The following is a 19,064-nucleotide window of genomic DNA, read 5'->3' on the forward strand; positions in this document are numbered from 1 at the left end:
ACTTCAGCTGTTTGGTCCATGGTTCAACCAAGGCTGTAATGACGAAAGGAGCCGAGTGGCCCTGGTAAAATCCAAACTGAGCAGGTTATTACTAAGCAAGAGCTGCTTGATAGCACTGTTGATAATACTTTCCTTCACTTTACCGAGGATCAAGAGTAGACTGATGGGGCACTAACTGCCTAGTTGGATTTGGCCCACTTCTTTGCACAGGACACAACTGGGCAATTTTCTACAATTATCAGATAGATACCAGTGCTGCAGCTGCACTGAACTAGCATTAATAGGGGCATGGCTAGTTCTAGAACACATCTTCAATGCTACTACTGGATGATGTCAAAGCCCATGGCCTTCACAGTACTCAGTGTCTTCAGGCATTTCTTGATATCCTGTGGAATGATATTTGTGGAAAACTGGCATCTGAGGTGGCAATCTCAGTAGGAAGCCGAACTGGATTGCCTCCTCCACACATCTGGCTGAAGATGGTTGCAAATTATTCAGCCTCCTCTTTTGCACTGACATGCTGCACTCTCCCATCATTAAGAATGGGGATATTTGTGGAGCCTCAACCAGTTGTTTGTTGTTTACTTGGCCATTACCATTCATGACTAGATGTGGCAGGACCAGGATCTGTTGTTAGCGGAATCAATTAGCTCTGTTCATTTCATATGCTTTTTGGCATGTAAATACATATGAACACATAGATAAGGAACAAGTATGGGCCACCTGGCCATTAAATTCTATTCTGCCATTCAATAAGATCATAGCTGACCTGATTTTAACCTCAATTCTATATTCCTGCACGTCCCCAATAATCTTTCATCCTCTTGCTGATCAAGAATCTAATTGTGCCTTAAAATCTTTAATCATTATGCATCCACTGCCTTTTGAGTAAGCTAATTCCAAAGACACTCAACTCTCAGAAAAAATGTTTCTTCATCTGTTTTAAATGGGTGACCCGCCCTCTCTTTAAAGTATGACCCCTAGTTCAAGATTTTCCCACAAGAGGAAACACCCCTTCCACACCAACCCGGTCAAGTCTCCTCAGAATCTTCTTGGTTTCAGTTAAGTCACCTCTGGCTCTGCAACTCCAGAGGATAAAGATGTGGTCTGTCTAGCTCTTCCTCATAAAGGCAATGTAGACATTTCAGGTATTGCTCTAGTAAATCTTTTCTGAGCTGCTTCCAACACATTAACATCCTTCTGCAAGCAGGGTGACCAGTATCATACACAGCACTCCAGATGCAGTCTCACTAATGTCTGGTGAATGGTGTAGTCCTACGAGATAGCTTTACCAGACTGACATCTCACTTTTAGGTATGCCAGGTGCTTCTCCCAGCATTGCCTCCTGTACAAATCACTGAACCACGGTTGAAGCTCTGGCATTATGCAATCTTGGAGGAGCATATACTGGGTGATGAGGTTACAGATTGTGGTTGAATACAATTCTGCTGCTGTTGATGGCCCACAGTAACCAGTAAATGCACAGTTTGAGTTACTAGGTTTGATGGAAGTCTGTCTTATTTAACCTGGCAGTACTGCCACACAACACGACAAAGGACAACGCTTCAATGCTAAGATGGAATGTCATCTCCAAAAAGACCAGCGATCACTCCCACTGTCATGAATGGATGCATCTGCAATAGGTAGACTGGTGAGGACAACGTCAAGTAGACCTTTCTCTCTCATTGGTTCCCTCATCACTTGTCACAAACCCTTGTCACAAAGCATCTGTGGACTCAGCTAAGTCAATGACATGGAACTCCCACACTCAGATACATCTGTGCCCTCAGTGCATTCTCCAACTGCTGTTCAATATGGAGGAGTACAGGTTCATCAGCTGAGAAAGAAGGGTATGTGGTGATCAGCAGGATTTTGTCTCATCATCTAATTTTGAGCTAATGCCAAAAGGTTACATGGGGTCTAACGTCAATGTTGAAGACCCCCAAAGCAATTCGCTCCAAACTGTATATTCAGTGCTACCACCTCTCGTGTGTCTGTCCTGCTGATGAGACATTATCTGTAAAATATGATTCATTGAGAACGGTTGTTTCTTGCATCCTAATTTTGGCACAAGCCTCCAGAGGTTGCTTAGGAATGTTTCTACACTGTTGAAATGGCTGTTTTGACATTATTATTCATGATACTTAGGTCAATGCCAGGTGTTTCATTCCTTTTTTCGACTTTGTCAAGGATGGGTTCAAAGCAAGGGTGCTTAATTATGAAGTGAAGGGCAAGAGGATTTGAGGGAAATTTTTGAACCCAGATAGTGGTGGGAATCAGAAATGCATTGCCTGGGAGGTCAGTAAAGGTGGAAAACCTTAACTACTTTAACCGTAAAAAGTACGTGGATGAGACTTGAAATATCATAACATTCAAGGCTCGGGCCCAAGTGCTAGAAAATGAGATTAGTTAAACAGACTCAATGGGCTGAATGGCCTCTTCTCTACTGTATGACTCTATAACTGGGCCAGCTTAGAGGGCAATTAGAGTTAACTACATTGCTGTGGCTCTGGACTTGCATGCAGGCCAGGTTAAATGAGGATGGCAGATAACCCAGACCCAAAACGTCAGCTTTCCTGCTCCGTTCATCCAGCTCTACACCTTGTTATCTCAGATTCTCCAGCATTGGCAGTTCCTACTATCTCTAAATGAGGGTGGCAGATTCCTTTCCCTAAAAAAAAAAAAAGTGAACCAGGTGGGTTTTCATGACAATCAAAAGTTAGTTGCCAATTGACAAGCTTTTGAATTCCAGATTTTTATTTAAATCAGATTTCACCATCTTTCATGACATGGTTTTAACCCACAAATACAGAACATTAGCCAGAAGTTTTAGGTTATTAGACCAGTGACATGATCACTATGCCAATTCTTTCTCATCTGCCATCTTTTTCACAAAACATTTTGCTCCTGTCATCATCTGCTTTAAGCTGGTGGTTATGCAGCAGGTAAAAGAGGCGATTCAACCTGTTTGGAATGGAGGTTCCAGAACAAACATACCTCTTAAAAGCTCATTTTCCATCATCTCCCTGAATCCTTTACTCTCCCAAACATTCACTCAAATATGTTTAAGACCCTGTGACTATCTCCTCTTCCTATTTTCCATTTACATCCAAGTCTCTCCTCTCTTCCCATCTTAATTGCAATTTCAACCCCTCTAGCCCAAGATTCATATCTCAATTTAACTATTAATTCTCTTCCACCAAGTTCTTCTGACACACATGTAGCAAGAGAACCTCAATTCAGAAGTGTTTTTCTTGTTTTCTACTCGTTATTCAAAAAGATGATAAAAATGAATTTGTTCATCCATCTTGCGCATTCGTCCTTTGCAATTTGTTCCATATTTGTCAACTGTCTCTCAAAGCACTCACCTTTTCTAAATCAGATAATCAGCTAGATTCAAAACTGCTGAACCTTTTCAAAAAAAAAGCGCAGGCATTGGCAATTAGTCTGCCATTTTACTCACTTTGACTTGCTTCTTCTCCCTTGGCTTCATGATTTCAGAACAAGTTCACAAAAGACAAAAACTAAGGCACAAAGTTTCCCTGTTACAAATTCACATTGGCCTGGATTTTACAGGGCACTGCTGTCCCTGATTTGGGGGTGGGAGGGGTAGGGGGGGGCGCCATCTTCCACACATCTGATGGCTGCCCATTAACAGCTTAAACAGTTTAATGCGTGGAATTGCTTAGTGGCAACTTTGGAAGTCCCCGATCAAAAAGGTTGACAGTTAATTCAATAGGCTGGGAGCTGAACAGTTCCAGTGGCAACACCAGGAGCAGCAGCCCAGCTATGTCCGTAAGCATAAGTAATCTGTGCTGAGAAGTGATGCACAAGTTTAGTGTTATCACAAAACGTAACATTTTAGAATTCAAATTTCAAATCAAGAAAGAATTATGTCTCAAAGCTTATAAATGAAAACAGTTAAATATTCCACAGTGTTACTCAAAATAGTTATGCAATTATAAAAGTGTTGACATTACACAGTAGATGCCCATTTGAAAATTTGAGAAGAGACAAACCATGATTCAAAATAGTGACAATAGGAAGTTTTTTTTTTACAACAGATAGTATGCACAGAAAGATGATACCTAAATGATACTTGATACAATTAAATAGCAAAACTTGAACGTAATGTCAGAAGCCAAGATGTATGCTTAGTGTGGGAGTTGTTGTGCTTTTCAAACTGAGAACCTGGCAGATTCAAAAAGTTAAGCAGCAACAATGTCTGCATTTGTGACAAGGCACAATTACCAAGTCACTTTTACACAGGTTAGTTTCCATTATTAATGTAGGTTTTGGATATTGTATTCGACAAGTTGACACAAAAGACGTAACAACACTTTTCTTAGACAGGGATACAATATCTATGATGTTCAATTTTTAATAAATTATAATCGAATTTCATACCTCAGTCTTATGTATTGAGCTGTTGAGAAAAATCCTCTATTTTTAATACAATGTTGTCACAAATTTTATTCACACAAATAATAAATTGTAAATGAACTAAGTCTCAAATAACCTTCAAATAAAATAAAACAAAGGACTGCAGATGCTGAAGATTCGACTTCTCCCTTCCCTTCCTCGACATCCATTTCCATTTCTGGGGATAGGTTGGCCACTGATTTATACTACAAAGCCACCAACTCCCACAGTTACCTCAACTATACATCCTCATACCCTGCTTCCTGTAAAGACTACATCCCATTTTCCCAGTTTCTCAGTCTCCGTCACATCCGTTCCGACAATGCCACCTTTCCCAGGGGAGAGCCTCAGAAATGTCCATCTTTTTCCCTCACTATCATGACTGACAGGGCCCTTACACGTGTTCAACACATCTTCTGCACTTCTACCCTTACCCTTTCACAATAGGATAGGGTCCCTTGAGTCCTCACTTACGAGGCCACCAATTTCTGCATCCAAAGGACTGCAAGCTGCCATTTCCATCACCTCCAAAGGGTTACCACAACCAGAAACTTATTCCCCTGCTCTCCCTTCTCAGCATTCTGCAGGTATCATTCCCTCCAGGACACTTCGGTTCATTCCTCTTCCATTCCCAAAATCTCCTTATACTCTACAGCATCTTCCCTTGCAACTGCACAGGGTGCAATACCTGCCCATTTACTTCCTCCCTCCTCCCCATCCTAGGTTCCAGATATACCTTCCGGGTGAAGCAGCAATTCACCTACACTTCATTCAATCTTGTCTACTGCATTCACAGTTCACCATGTGGTCTCTTCTACATTGGAGGTGAAATGCAGACTGGATGACCATTTTACAAAACACCCATAACCTAGAAACACATTCCAGTTCCTTGAAGATTCTCAATTAAACTTTTTGTTTCTTTTTTCAAAAGAAGAATAGAGTAGACAGTTCTGTAGCTCTAATGCTATTTGACGAGTCATCTAGAGGAAGACTATAATTATTCAGAAAACAAAGTTTAAATTCCACCAAAGCAGTTCAGAATCAGAAAGTGGTTAATAGCTCAAAGTTATTCAGCCTCTCTGCATTGGGCATCCCTCCAAATGACCATCTTTCCTGGTACCATTTCTTGTCTTCTGCCCACTGCCCTGTACATTTCCTTGTGAAATAACCAAAATTGCCTTTCAAATGCCTCAATCGAATCTGCCTCAAGCACCCACTCAGGCAGTGAAATTCCAGACCCTTACGACTTGTTGCATGAAACATTTCCCGAGAAACCAGTTTTGATTCTCTTACTAATTCCTTCCAATTTGTGCCCTCTCTATCCTGATCCTTTCACAAGTTCAAATTTTGCCCAAATCTCTCACGATTTTAAATACGTCACTCAGATCTCCTCTCAACCGTCTTCAAGAAAAGCAGTCTTAACTTCGACAGATAATCTTCACAGCAGAATTCCCTTATCCTGGAACTATTTGCATAAACTTCTTCAGCACTCCGTGCAATGCCTTCACATCCTTCCTGAAGTGCAGTTTACAGAACCAGATTATGAAACTCCAGCTGAGGCCAAACCAGTTAGCCAAGCTTAACAAAACCTCCTTGCTTTTGGGCTCTTTGCCCCTAATAAAACCTAACATACTGTATGCTTTATTAACATTTTTCTCAACCTTGTGACAATGCTGTCACTTTAAGAGGTTATTTTGTCCTTTTCGTTTGAAGGCAGAGGGAGAGAGCAGTCTGTAAGTAACTAAACAATTTGAGAGATCTTGGGTTTTTTTTTAAAATGCTGGAACAATGGAAGCCACCTGGGTGTGGACAGCTTTCCCAGGCCAGGCTTTCCAGTTATGTTTTAGTTTCTAGATAAGTTATTGGGGTCTCAAGAGTTGGAAGCTTCAGTGAATGCCTTCTGGCTGCCACACTCTGAATCTTCTCTTCATGTTTTTCCCTCCTGAATTGAAGAGCTGCATGTGAGAACCTGTGTCTGAATTTGCCTTTTTGCTAAGAAGTATGTTTATGGGATGTTATTATATTAGAATAGCTCATTAGTATTAGATACTACATCATTATTCAGGTAAGTTTTCCAGTAGAGTTGTTATTCTAAAATGCTTTTTTGTTCGTATTTTAATGTAGTGTTTAAATAAATTGTGTTTTGCTTAAACTTTGAGAAGTTTGATCAGTCGCATTGCATCTGGAACACGATACTTCATATCTACCTCTAAAATAAGAAAAAGTCAGGGTCTAGGCTACCTTCTTAAAATGTATTGAGGTGAGTCTGGTCTGGTCCATAACAACCTGCCCTACCACCTTTAAAGACTTATGCACTAATACCATGTTCACCCAGGTCCCTCTGTTCCTGCATCTCCTTGAGAATTATATCCTTCACCTTACTTATTCTCTCCAATTTTGCTTCCAAAAATAAGTATCAATGCATACTTCATAATACTGACCTTCGTCTGCCATCTATCTGCCTGTTTCATCAACTCCCTAATCTCATTCCAAAGTACTGCACTATCCTCCTTACAACTTACAAATGTTTCCAAGTTTCTTATCATGCATAAATTTTGAAATTACACCTTGTACAACAATTAAAATTAACGTACATGAGGATCATTAATACATATCAGGAAAAGCAAAAGTCCCAACACTGCCCAGTGGAAAACTTAACTCCAAACTTCACCCAGCTGTGGAAACCATGTCATCCAACAGCTGTGCACTCATGTTGCAAATGTTTTTATTGCAAGAGTTCCAAATTCGTTCCTGTTTGTTGTGAGGCAATGTATCAAATGCTTTTTCCAAGTCTATGTACACCACATTAACGGCATTACCCTCACGAACCCCCAGAAAGTTCCACTAAGTTAGTTCAGATTCCGAAGGCTAGACTTAATGAACTTGCAATTGTCCACGTGACTACAAATCTTATCCTAAATTATTGTTTCTTCCCAAAGCTAAACTGACCGTTCAGTTCACACAAACATTTGGCCCTTCAAGTCTGCCATTCATTCTGAATGTAGATCATACAGCCCACAACTAGTGTACACAGAATGCTACTGGAGTGTTTGGAAAACCTAACAGACTCACTAATGTCCTTGGAGGAAGCCTTAAAACGTGGGTCAGGTAGGTGGACAATACTTTCGTGATCATTAAACAAGCAACGTCAGAAGAAAGTATATTCACCGGGATCAAGTTCACCAGGGAACAGGAGAACAATCAACTCCTGTTTCTAGACATAATGGTGGAACAAATGAACAATGGTGAATTCCTTACCAGCATATACAGAAAGACTGCACACACAGACCAAATCCTGAATTACAACAGTAACTACCCCACCGTCCACAAACACAGCTGTGTCAAGTTACTGTTTAAATCAGCAGTAAGACACTGCAATACCCTGGAGCTATGCAAAAATGAAGAGGAATACCTATACAAAGTCTTTGCAAACAATGGGTAATCTAACAGCTTCATCCACTGATGCCTGGTAAATAAACAACACCAAGAAGACGTTGTATGCCCCAACACACTGACCACCCTACCCTATACTGAATCATATTGGAACTGACTACAAGACTCCAACAATCTCTTGGAATAATGACAGCATGCAAACCAACAGCCACACTTTGCCAGCTACTCTCAAAGACAAAAGACCCCATACCCACAATGAGCAGGACAAATGTGATATACAAAATGCCATGCAGCAACTGCAAGAAGCAATATAAGGGACAGATGGGCAGGAAACTCGCCACCAGTATGCATGAACACCAACTCACAGCAAAATGGCATCACCAACTCTCACTCATTTCTATTCACTTCGACAAAGAATGGCATCAGTTTAACTGGGACAACGTAACAGTACTAGGACAAGCAAAATAAAGACAAGCACGAGAATTCTTGGAAGCCTGGTTTTCAACCACTGGTACTATATCCAAACATGTTGAAATAGACCCCAACTACATTCCACTATGGAGCAAAACCAGAAACACAACTACCCACCATAACAGACTAGACCATATAAATTCTGAATGGAACAGATCAACAGTGCTTCAACAGAGTCTAGACAACACTGAAGATGTCACCTAGAAGGGGGACAAAATGTTTGCACAAAAACCAGTCAGCTTGGCGACCCAACAACTCCAATTGGACTAGATTATTTGTATTCCAGATTATTACTGAATTTATATTTCACAATTTACCAATGTGATTCAAACCCATTTCTTCAGTACATTATTCTTCCAGTGAATGTTACCACTATGCTATTACCTCCATTCTTGTCGGGGCCAAAAAAGTCCCCTGGATGATGAAAAAGATGGAAAAAGATGGAGCAAGATGAAGCAGAAAAAAAAATGCATCTAAAAGGGGTCTAATTGATATAAAATAAAGAACCAGGCCGAATGTAGGAATGGGAAGTGAAAAAGAATTCGAACTGAGAGTGTAAAAAAGGAAAAGTACGACAAATAGAAGCAGGGTAGACCACACAACCTCTCAAGTCCACTCTGCTATTCAAAATGATCACAATAAATTTGACTCCATGTACCCATCCACTCCCCAGATGCTTTGTTTCTCTAAAAGGACAATAACATGTCTCCATCTCAGTCTTGAATACATTCTAGAATAAATTATATTCTTTACCCCAGGTAGTAGTGTATCAATACCAATGATTCAAATGCTTTGAATAGAGAAATTACTCAGGTCATTCCTAAAATGATGGCTGTGTTTCCCTGTTCTAGATACCCAAGTGAGAGAAAACAATCTCAGTATCTATACAATCAAGCCCTTTCAGAATTTTTCATATTTCAAATGAGATCACAGATGCTTATTTCACAATGTACAGCATCATATACAACTCCTCAAATATGAAAGCAATCTACATCAACATGCAGCACAAAGTGGACAACAGCCAGGCATGGGCAGATAATTGGCACATCACACAGGTACTAAGTGTTGTTCGTCTCAAATCTAAAGAGAATCTAGCCATCTCCCCTTGAGATTCATTAGCATTGCCATATTTCAATTTGCCTAACACCAATATCAATTGGCTAACGTTGACGAGAAACTCAACGAGACAAGCATATAAACATGGTGACTATAACAGCAGGTCAGAGATTGAGAATTCTTATTATAGAATCCCAACAGTGTGGAAACAGGCTCTTTGGCCCAACAAGTCCACACCGACCCCCAGAGCATCTCAACAAAACCCATCCTGCATAACCCAAACTAATCTACACATCCCTGAACACCATGGGCAATTTAGCATGGCCAATCCACCTAGCCTGCACATCTTTGTACTGTGGGAAGAAACTGGAGCATCCGGAGGAAACCCATGCAAACACCGGGAGAATGTGCAAACTCCACACAGGCAATCGCCCGAGGGTGGAATCAAACCTGGGTCACTGGCGCTGTGAGGTAGCATGCACTGAGCCACCATGCCGCCCATATTCTGACAAAGAATTCATCTTCTAACTCCCCAAAACCCATACGTCACCTACAAGTGACATGCCAGGAGTGTGCATACATAAATACAAATCAGAGGTGGGCCAGTCAGCCCTTCAAACCTGTTCCACCATTATACAAGATCATGGCTGAACTGCTTGATAAGAGAGGCAAGTTTAATGAAAGGGATGTGAGCGACAAGTTCTGGGTGGGATGTTCTTCGGAGTGTCAGTACAGACACAATGGGCCTCTTTCCGCACTGTAGGGATTCTAGATTAAGAAGGGACATCATTAAGAAGACCATCACTTCAAAAGAAGCCAATCGGAAATTGATCACATGCTGTTGATGTATCGACAATACAGTTAGAGCTAGGATGCTCCTAATCACAAAGAAGGAGCAGTTGCTAGCCAGAGTTAATAAAATAGTGGTTCTTACAAGTTCAGTTGAACTTCAAAACTGAATTCTTGCATACAGGGCCACGACAGCTGACAAGTACACCTCCAAGGGGCGCATCAGTCTAACTTGGAACTGTATCATTGTTCCTTCACAGATACTGGATCAAAATCCTCAAACACAATGGGTCCACCTCCTGGCATATAATATAGACTGCAGTGATTCATGAAAGCAGCTCACAAACATCTGTTCAAAGGCAGTTTTTGGACGGTCAGTAAGTGCTAGCCTAGCCAGCAACGCCCATGGTCCAGGAAACTCAATTTCTCATTAAAGATCAATTCCTTCATTCCAGGAACCGATCTGGTGAGCCTTCGCTATACCGCCTTCAATTGCCAGACAGGTACGATTCCGCCCCCCATATCAGGGAGCGCTTCAGTTGTCAAGGGTATTCAGCCTCCAATCTTCGAGTAAGCATCCTCCAAGGTACACAACAATGCAGAATCGCAACGCAGTGACTGATAGCTAAGTTCCGTACCCATGAAGACAGTCTCAACCATGATCTTGGGTTCACGTCATGCTGCAGGTGACCCCATCACAATGTTCTGTACCTGTAAAATCTTCCTTACTGTCCTGTTCTGACAGCATCACCTTGATAAATTGTTATGATCTCCCTACCTTAATTAATTTGTACAATTTTGAATTCAGCATGCAATTCAAGTCATTTAGTTTGTCTCCAGCATAACGTTATTCTTATTGTTTTCTAATTATCTCTCTGCCTCATTTAATCAGATTATGGGACATCCTCTTGTTGGTTGCTCAGTTGTTAATACTTGACTTACCATCTAATACTCCCGGTCAGCTGCAGAAACTTAATATCTGATACTCCACTCACACAAGGTGTATGATCTTTTGACCTCTCTGCCCTTGATCTCTCTGTCTATAAACTGTGTCTGTGTCTGTGTGCCCTGCTCTCTCACTGCACCTGACGAAGGGACTGTGCTTCAAAAGCTTGAGAGATTTCAGATAAAACTGTTGGACTAAAACCTGGTGTCATATGACTTCTGACTTTGTTTACGCCAGTCCAACACCAGCATCTCCACATCATGAATCACATAAAATTAGCATCCACAATCAATAGGTAGGAGGAAAAGGCAAATACCAATGTTGGCCTGCATTTGAAAGGGAACAAAGTACAAAAATAGGGAAGTCTTGCTAAAACTATATAGGCATAGTCAGTCCATAGCTGGAATATTATAGACAGTCTTAGTCCCCTTATCCAAGGGCAGAGAGACTGGCATTGGAAACAATACAGAGAAGGTTCACTACACTAATCCTGGGTAAGGAGGGATTGCCTTATAATGAAAAGGATGCAGAGGCTGGAAATTAGATTGGAAATTAGATTAGAAATTAGATGAATGAGAGGAGACCTTATTTAAAACACAAGACTCTTTGAAGGCTTCACAGGCTGGATGCGGAGAGGTTGTTTCCCCTTGAGGGAGAAACGAGAACCAAAATAGGAGTTAAGATTCATCAGATCAGCCATGATCTCAATGAATTGCAAAATGGGATTTGATGGGACAAATGACTAACTTCTGTTTCTGCATTTTACATTCTAATCTGGAAGAAACTGCTTGAAAGTGTGGTGAAGGTAGATTCAATCATGGTTTTCAAAACACAACTGGGTAAAAAGACAAGAATTGCAATTACTTTAATCAACCTATTTCAGACATGTAATGATACACATCTGGGGCAGGTGGGACTTGAACCTAGGCCTTCTCACTCAGAGAGATAGGGACAGTACCAATGTGCCACAAGAGCCCAAGACCAGACTTGCAGGGGGACAGTGAAAAGGCAGGGGAGACGAACGACCTTATTCACTCTAGGCAACAAGTCAGCACAAACACAACAGACCAAATGCCGTCTTTCTAAGTCACTGAGCACAAAATCATACAGCTGTTTGGGTCTGCGCTGACCTATCCACACTTAGTGTATTTTCCAGAACTTGGTCCACAGCTTTGAATGCAATGATATCCACGTACTTAAACAATGTGACGCTGCCTACCTCCACAGCCCTCCCAGGCAGTGCACTCTAGGTTATCACACTCTGGGTCAAAAATACCTTTCCTCAAATCCCCTCTAAATTTCCTGCCCTCACCTTAAAATTATGTGCCCCTTGTTATTGATCCTTCAACAAATGGGAACAGCTGCTTTCAACCCATCCTGTCCATGCCCCTCAATCTCATACACCTCACGTCTCCACTCAGCCTTCCCTACTCTGAAGAAAGCAACCTAGTCAGCCTCTCTTCATAGCTAAAATGCTCCAATCCAGACAACATCATGAATCTCCTCTGCAACCCTTCCATTGTAATTACATCCTTCATACTGTGATGACTAGAACTGCACTCAGTACTCCAGCTGTGGCCGAACCAAACGTTGCACAGCGACAACGTGAACTCCCTGCGCTTAAATTGATAAAGCGAAGTGTCCCATATGCCTTCTTAACCACCTTATTAACCAGTCCTGCAGCCTTCAGGGGTCTACGGACAGGAACACTGACTTCCCTCTTGTTCCTCCGAGTATCCTTGTGTCCAGCCATTCATTGAGTACTGCCTTGCTGCTATTATTCTTGGATTCTACAGGTGAAACATAATACAACAACTGCTGTGCAGGAAAACAAAGCTAAATATTTCAGAATACGGAGTCACTTTGAAATGCAGTTGGAAATGAGGCTTGGCATTGCAATTTTTATAAATAGCCCCACATCTATGCCAATCAACCACAGCTTAAGTTTCATGGTTAAATGGTGACAAAGCCATTATATATTTTTGGTTATACAGCTTATAGTCAGAAACCTGAGTTTATGCATTGATCGTACTCATTTCAATTTGTGAAAAGTGTGTTACAAATTATATCCCATGTTAGAATGGCAAACATCAGGATATAAATAAAACCTTTCCCTATTCTAACTGCGCTGAGCAAGGACACAATGGGGAAATCAACACACACAAAGCAACCAACATGGCTCAAGATGTAATTAATTTCCAAATGTCCTACCGTGGCAGAGATGTAGTAATTTGTAGTCGTGGTAAAGCTGGAACAACTTCGACAGTGCAGCCATTAGTTTTCACTCCAGGCAAATTGTCTAACACACACTCGCTGGACACACCAAAAACAGAAGTTTGGTAACCTATACAACACAAGTGTCAATCAGTTTAAAAAAAAATCACAACATTCATCAATATTTCAGATTAAAGCAAAATACCATAACAGGACAAACTTTCTTGCAATTCAAATCTGGTAGATTGAGTTCCAAAGAATAAAACTCAACTTGAAGTGAAAATTTTTTTAGAGAGTTGCAAATTGATAAAAATGGCAGCATCTTACCATAAAGGTGTAGTATAAACTACCATTTGGAATTTGGATTTTAAAATAGTGGCAGATTGGTTAGTTTTGTGAAAGTTATTTTTCAAAACAGTATAGAAATTAATATGCCACACAGTGACCTAAATACATGATTTCTGAGATAATCCTGTGGCTTCAAGAGGTATATTTTGTCCTGGTTTTGTTTTGAAGAGAAGTTTTAAGGCAGAGCTGCTAAACTGGCTAGTGAAGTCGCAATAAAGTAAACAGCCTGGGAGGCCTTGGGTACTTTTTTTTTTAAATTGGGAAAACAGAATCAAGCCTGGATGGGTGTGGCCAGCTCTCAGACCACAATTTCTAGATTTTAGTTTTTTAGTTGTGAAATTCAGTAATTGCTGTTCGAGTCTCAACAGGATTGAAAGCTGCAGTAAGGTGTCTCCTGACTGCTACTAAGCTCTTTCAATTGTTTTTCTCTTTGTCTACTGCTGGATTACGAGTGTCAAATTTTAGTTCAAGCAAACTGATCACACCAGCCAAACTGCTATTAGATTGGGGAGTTTCCAAGCCAGGAGACCTTGTATAGAAATGTTCAACTTGTTATAAGTGAAAATTTTCAGGACTTCCAGAATTGTGAAAGATTCACACCAGCAGCCTTGGAAAGAAAGTGCAAAATTATCTCAGCTGAGAAAGAAATTGCTCTCCTCCAACCTCTTCCATCAGGCAGAAGATACAGAAGCTTGAAAACATGCACCAACAGGTTCAAGAACAGCTTCTTCCCTGCCATTATAGGCTGATGAATTGACTCTAACTTCAAGTAATGTTGATCTTGTTAGGTGTTGAGACAATCCAACGTGGAGCTGGAGGAACACAGCAGGCCAGGCAGCATCAGAGGAACCCGAAACATCAACTTTTCTGCTCCTCTGGATGCTGCCTGGCTGCTGTGTTCCTCCGGCTCCACACCGTGTTGCCTCTGACTCCAGGATCTGCAGTTCTTGCTATTTCTTCTTAATGTTGATCTTGCTTTGCGCATCTCCTATGCAGTGTAACTTGTATGCCTCCCTCTATCTAAGCACCCTTTGATCTCTATGTCGTGGTTTGCTATGATCTACCTGTACTGCTTGCAAAACAAAGATTTTCACTGTACCTAGGTACGTGTGACTACAATAAATCAAACAAATCAAGAGACAGTCATGTTAAAATTCAAGAGTTGAAGTCAAAGTTGTATTACTTTGGGATTAAGTATCTGCAAAAAGATAGTATTGGGAAACAGGTTGAAACTTCGTTTTGGTGTTTAAGTTAAGAACTTTCTAACTGGGTTAGATAGACATTCTTGTTTTTTTCTCCATGTTGTATTAAACACACAATTTTTTTAAAAATTTCTATTTTTAAAAAAAATATCTGCACTTTGTGACTATACCTCAGGGACTGTCACAACAAACCGTGAAAATTAAACACAATTCATTAGACCAGGTTTAATTCTGGAAATTGACATGCCTATCATTACCATCAGCTGGGAACATAATATTTAGATTAAAGAAAAAGTAATTTTAATAGAGTTCATTAAAATATTTCAGAAAATAAATTTTCACCAGAAGTACAAATTTAGTGATGTAATCTTCAAAACAACAAAACATTGTATTTCTGAATCTTCTAAATATCCTATATTTCAATGTGTTTCAGTATTGTCTATTACAGTGACCTAATAAAAATAAGACCAAAATATCCTTACTTAGAGAATGACACCTAGGATAATTAAACACTCCTGACAAACATATATCAAATTAGATCATACATGCAGCAGGCAGTGAACAGGTAAACCAAAATGTTGGTCTTTATAGAGAAAGCACTCAAGTACAGGAGAGGGATATTTTGCTGCAGTTGTACAGGGCCATGGGGAGATCATGAACAAAAACAAAGTTGCTGGAAAAGCTCAGCAGGTCTGGCAGCATCTGTGGAGGAGAAAACAGAGTTAATGTTTCGGGTCCGGTGATCCTTCCTCAGAACTGAGATCATGGTGAGATCATACCTGGAGTATGGCTTGCAGCTTTGGCCTCCTTATCTGAGGGTATTGTGACTACAGGAGGATTATAGCAAAGGTTTATTGGACCAATACCTGGGATGGCAGGAATGAAGACAGGCTGGATCACCTAGGAATATATTCACTGGAGTTTACAAGAACAATGAGGACCTCATAGAAACTGATAAAATTCTAACATGATTAGACAAGGTAAATGCAGGAAGGAGTTTCCTGAATACGAAGGAGCTCAGAACCAGGGATCAAAGTCTAATCATACAAGATAGAACATTTAGGACATAGATGAGAAGTTTCTTCACCCATATACTAGTGCGCCAGTGGAACCCTCAAGCACAGAAAGAGTTGAATGTTTTCAATAAGGTGCTAAGGGTATAGGAAGAAAGTGGAAACAGGGTACTGAGCTGAATAATCAGCCATGGTCATTTTGAATGGTACAGCAGGTTTGTCGGGCTGAGCGGCAATTCCTGCTCTTATGTTTTCTATGGGCATTGCAATTGATCCTGGATTATGCAGATCTTTAAAATTTGCACAACGCATCCAAGATTACAGGGCTGAAAATTGCCACTTTTTGCAGGTGAGATGCATAGTGGCCAGTGAACCCTGGCTCATATCAATTTTCTGAAGCAATTTTCTGCTCTTAGCCCATCGATCACTTAATTGTCATCTCGGCTTTCTGTCTGATGGATTCGTGCAGCAGGAGAGTTGGGAGTAGCTGCCAGTGACAGGACTTTTGCAATACCCATGCTGCTGACACCACATTTAAATAACAGCTCTGCAGAACTTCAGGTTATGCAAGCTAGCAACTGTGCTTTATATTGTAGCTCTGTACTGTTATTACTGAGAAAGCTGACGCACAGTTTCACCGACAGGGACTTGGAGGTGATATTGGTCAGGGTGGCAGAAAGGAGGATAGTTCTTTATCCTGCAGTTCACCGAAGGAGGCGATACTACTAGTCACAGCCAGTCTGGATCGAGATACCAACCCAGGTCAGGGTGGTATCCAGGATTAATTGCAATGCCCAGCAGTGCATAAAGTAAGTTTATGACCTTTTCCACTCTGCAAGCTGAAGCGCCTCTCTGTTAACTCACATTCAAAGGGTCACCATTCATGTGAACTCTGGTCATCCCATGAGCCTTGTTGAGCTACAATCTCACTGTTGCTTGCACCCTGTCCAAACACCAGCTCCCACCCACTTCAATTTGCCAAATCATTCACCATTCCTGATCTCTGCATTACTTAGTCATTCAACATGAATATCTCATCATTTCTGCAACCCCAGAATTACTACAAATGCCTCTCCCATCCACTCCCATCATATTCAATCCCTCCCCTGGTTTCCTTGCAGGAAAGCATGTCTAATAACCAATGGCAGAGACATGAGCCTCTTCACCCCATAAGAAATAAAGAGTGTTTGGGATGGCTACTCAATAGTGTGGTTGCTTACATAAGGACTAAGAGACCTCCATGAGCAATCTATCCACTAAGCTTCGTTGTCCTGTGCTGTTCCTTAATTAGCACCAGTCCTAATTCATTCTTAAGCTGCACAAGATTTTATCACTTTTACACAACTCATGCCCTCTTTTCTTTTAGGTAAACACTAGGGGTACTCAGAGAACCACAGCAAACAAAAAAAAAAAAAAGGCCAGCCCTAGAAAACCCTCACCCTGCACCTTCTCTGTGGAAGCGAAAGCAACTAAAAACGCATCACCAACTCAAACTTTCAACTCGGGGAATTCCCCATCTGGATTAGGGTTGGGTGTACAATCTGGTAAGCACATCGCTGACATGTCTCCCTCACTGTTCAAGGAAGAAATCCCTTCACTGTTGTTAACTTCAAAATGCACCAGTTGGCCCAGGAACAGCAGATGAGTCTGTCAGATGCAATTGCAAGTTAAATCAAAGGATGGACGAGTCCACCAATGTTATCAGTGTTGTGTTGACTCTGGCATATACGCATCTAGCTACCTCCATGGAGGTAACCACCAGGGTGGCAATCATCATGAAGACTCATATCCAGCATAATCAGTGTGCGCTGAATATGTGCATAGACCTGAAATCACCACTCAACATTAAGTGGTCAGCATTGATGGCAAGGCAGGAAAGGAATGAGGGATCTTAACCTTCTCCTGCCTCTTCCTCTCAGGAGAGGGAGTGGTGCCTACAGGCACCTAAAAGGAAGGTCCAACTACATGCAGAACCCCCAAAATCTCTTTCATTGAGCACTGAGGCCACAAGCAATGTGCAGGGATTGTACTTGGGCCTACTCTTCACAAATAATTCACATTTACAACCACCATGTAATTCCATGATTATTCCACACATCTCTATAGGGAAAGTCGCATTCTATCAATCGACTTTTTAAAAAGGGACCACACTCCATTCGAGGCTTGGACTAAAACAAAGTTAGCACCTCTACTCTCCCTCATAGCACCTGCTGAATGAACTTGCACAAAGTACTACCTCTCTCATATTAAATGCTATCTGACAGGATGCTCAAGAATTTTGGGGAAATTTAGTGATCTATACCAACTTTTAAATTACAAAGGCTGACTGATAGACGAATTACGTAAAGGTGTCGTCTCAGGATTGCTCCATCAGCATTTCGGCTGACAATGGGCTGCTTGCCATTTAAAACTCACATGAAGTCACACAATGAAACAAAATCCTAATCTAGCTTTCTCATCCTGGAACAAAACCAAAATACTGTTGATGTTTGAAATCTAAAATTAAAAACGAAGTGTTGGAGAAACTCAACAGGTCTGGCAACATCTGTGGAGAGATAGACAGAATCAACGTTGAGTACAGTTTGATATTTGGAAGAGTTTTTTGAAAGTCATACCAGACTCAAAACATGAACTCTGTCTCTCCACAAATGTTGTCAGGCCGGCTAAGTTTCTCCAGTATTTCTGGAAGTAGATCTCAATTCAGTTCTCTCTGGCTTCTCATGCTCAACAACTCATAGCTCAATCATGCTGACTTGGGATGTCACCCCCAGTCAATGATGTAATCGTCAAATATAATTTTCTAATTATTAATTTTCTCAATTAGGCATGCATAACTAAATTAATTCAAGCTACATTATCTAAGTATGCTTTTGGAACATATAAATGAGACTAGATGAATTGCTCTTGCGGATGAATTACCTCTTCCTTTGCTGTAACTATTCCATGTTTCTATGATCTCAGTTTAAGAATTCTAGCAACAGTCCAAGAATTTCAAGCAGATGCAGAGGTCAGAAAAGATCCCAATACCAATGGAAGCAGTCTAATTTATAGGTCTTTTACAGATTTACAATTTTAAGATTTCTTCAACTTGAACTAGATGGTACATCAGTATGATTTCCAATAATCAAATAGAAGGTGGTTAACTTCTGTGGCAGCATGAACAGATGACTGGGAAACCACCAAAAACATAACAGCTTGCACAAAAATCAC

The 19,064-nt window shown here is 40.9% G+C and overlaps 1 protein-coding gene across 1 annotated transcript in view; it reads right to left on the bottom strand.

Moving 5' to 3' along the window:
- trappc9 (trafficking protein particle complex subunit 9) overlaps positions 1-19,064 on the bottom strand; it is a 572,831-nt gene that overhangs the window by 447,843 nt on the left and 105,924 nt on the right. Inside the window, 1 exon segment of the mRNA XM_048596131.1 lies at positions 13,289-13,421. Within this exon segment, the coding sequence (XP_048452088.1) occupies positions 13,289-13,421 (133 nt within the window).

Source organism: Rhincodon typus, chromosome 4 (assembly GCF_021869965.1).
Source record: "Rhincodon typus isolate 14 chromosome 4, sRhiTyp1.1, whole genome shotgun sequence".
Taxonomy (NCBI): Eukaryota; Metazoa; Chordata; class Chondrichthyes; order Orectolobiformes; family Rhincodontidae; genus Rhincodon; species Rhincodon typus.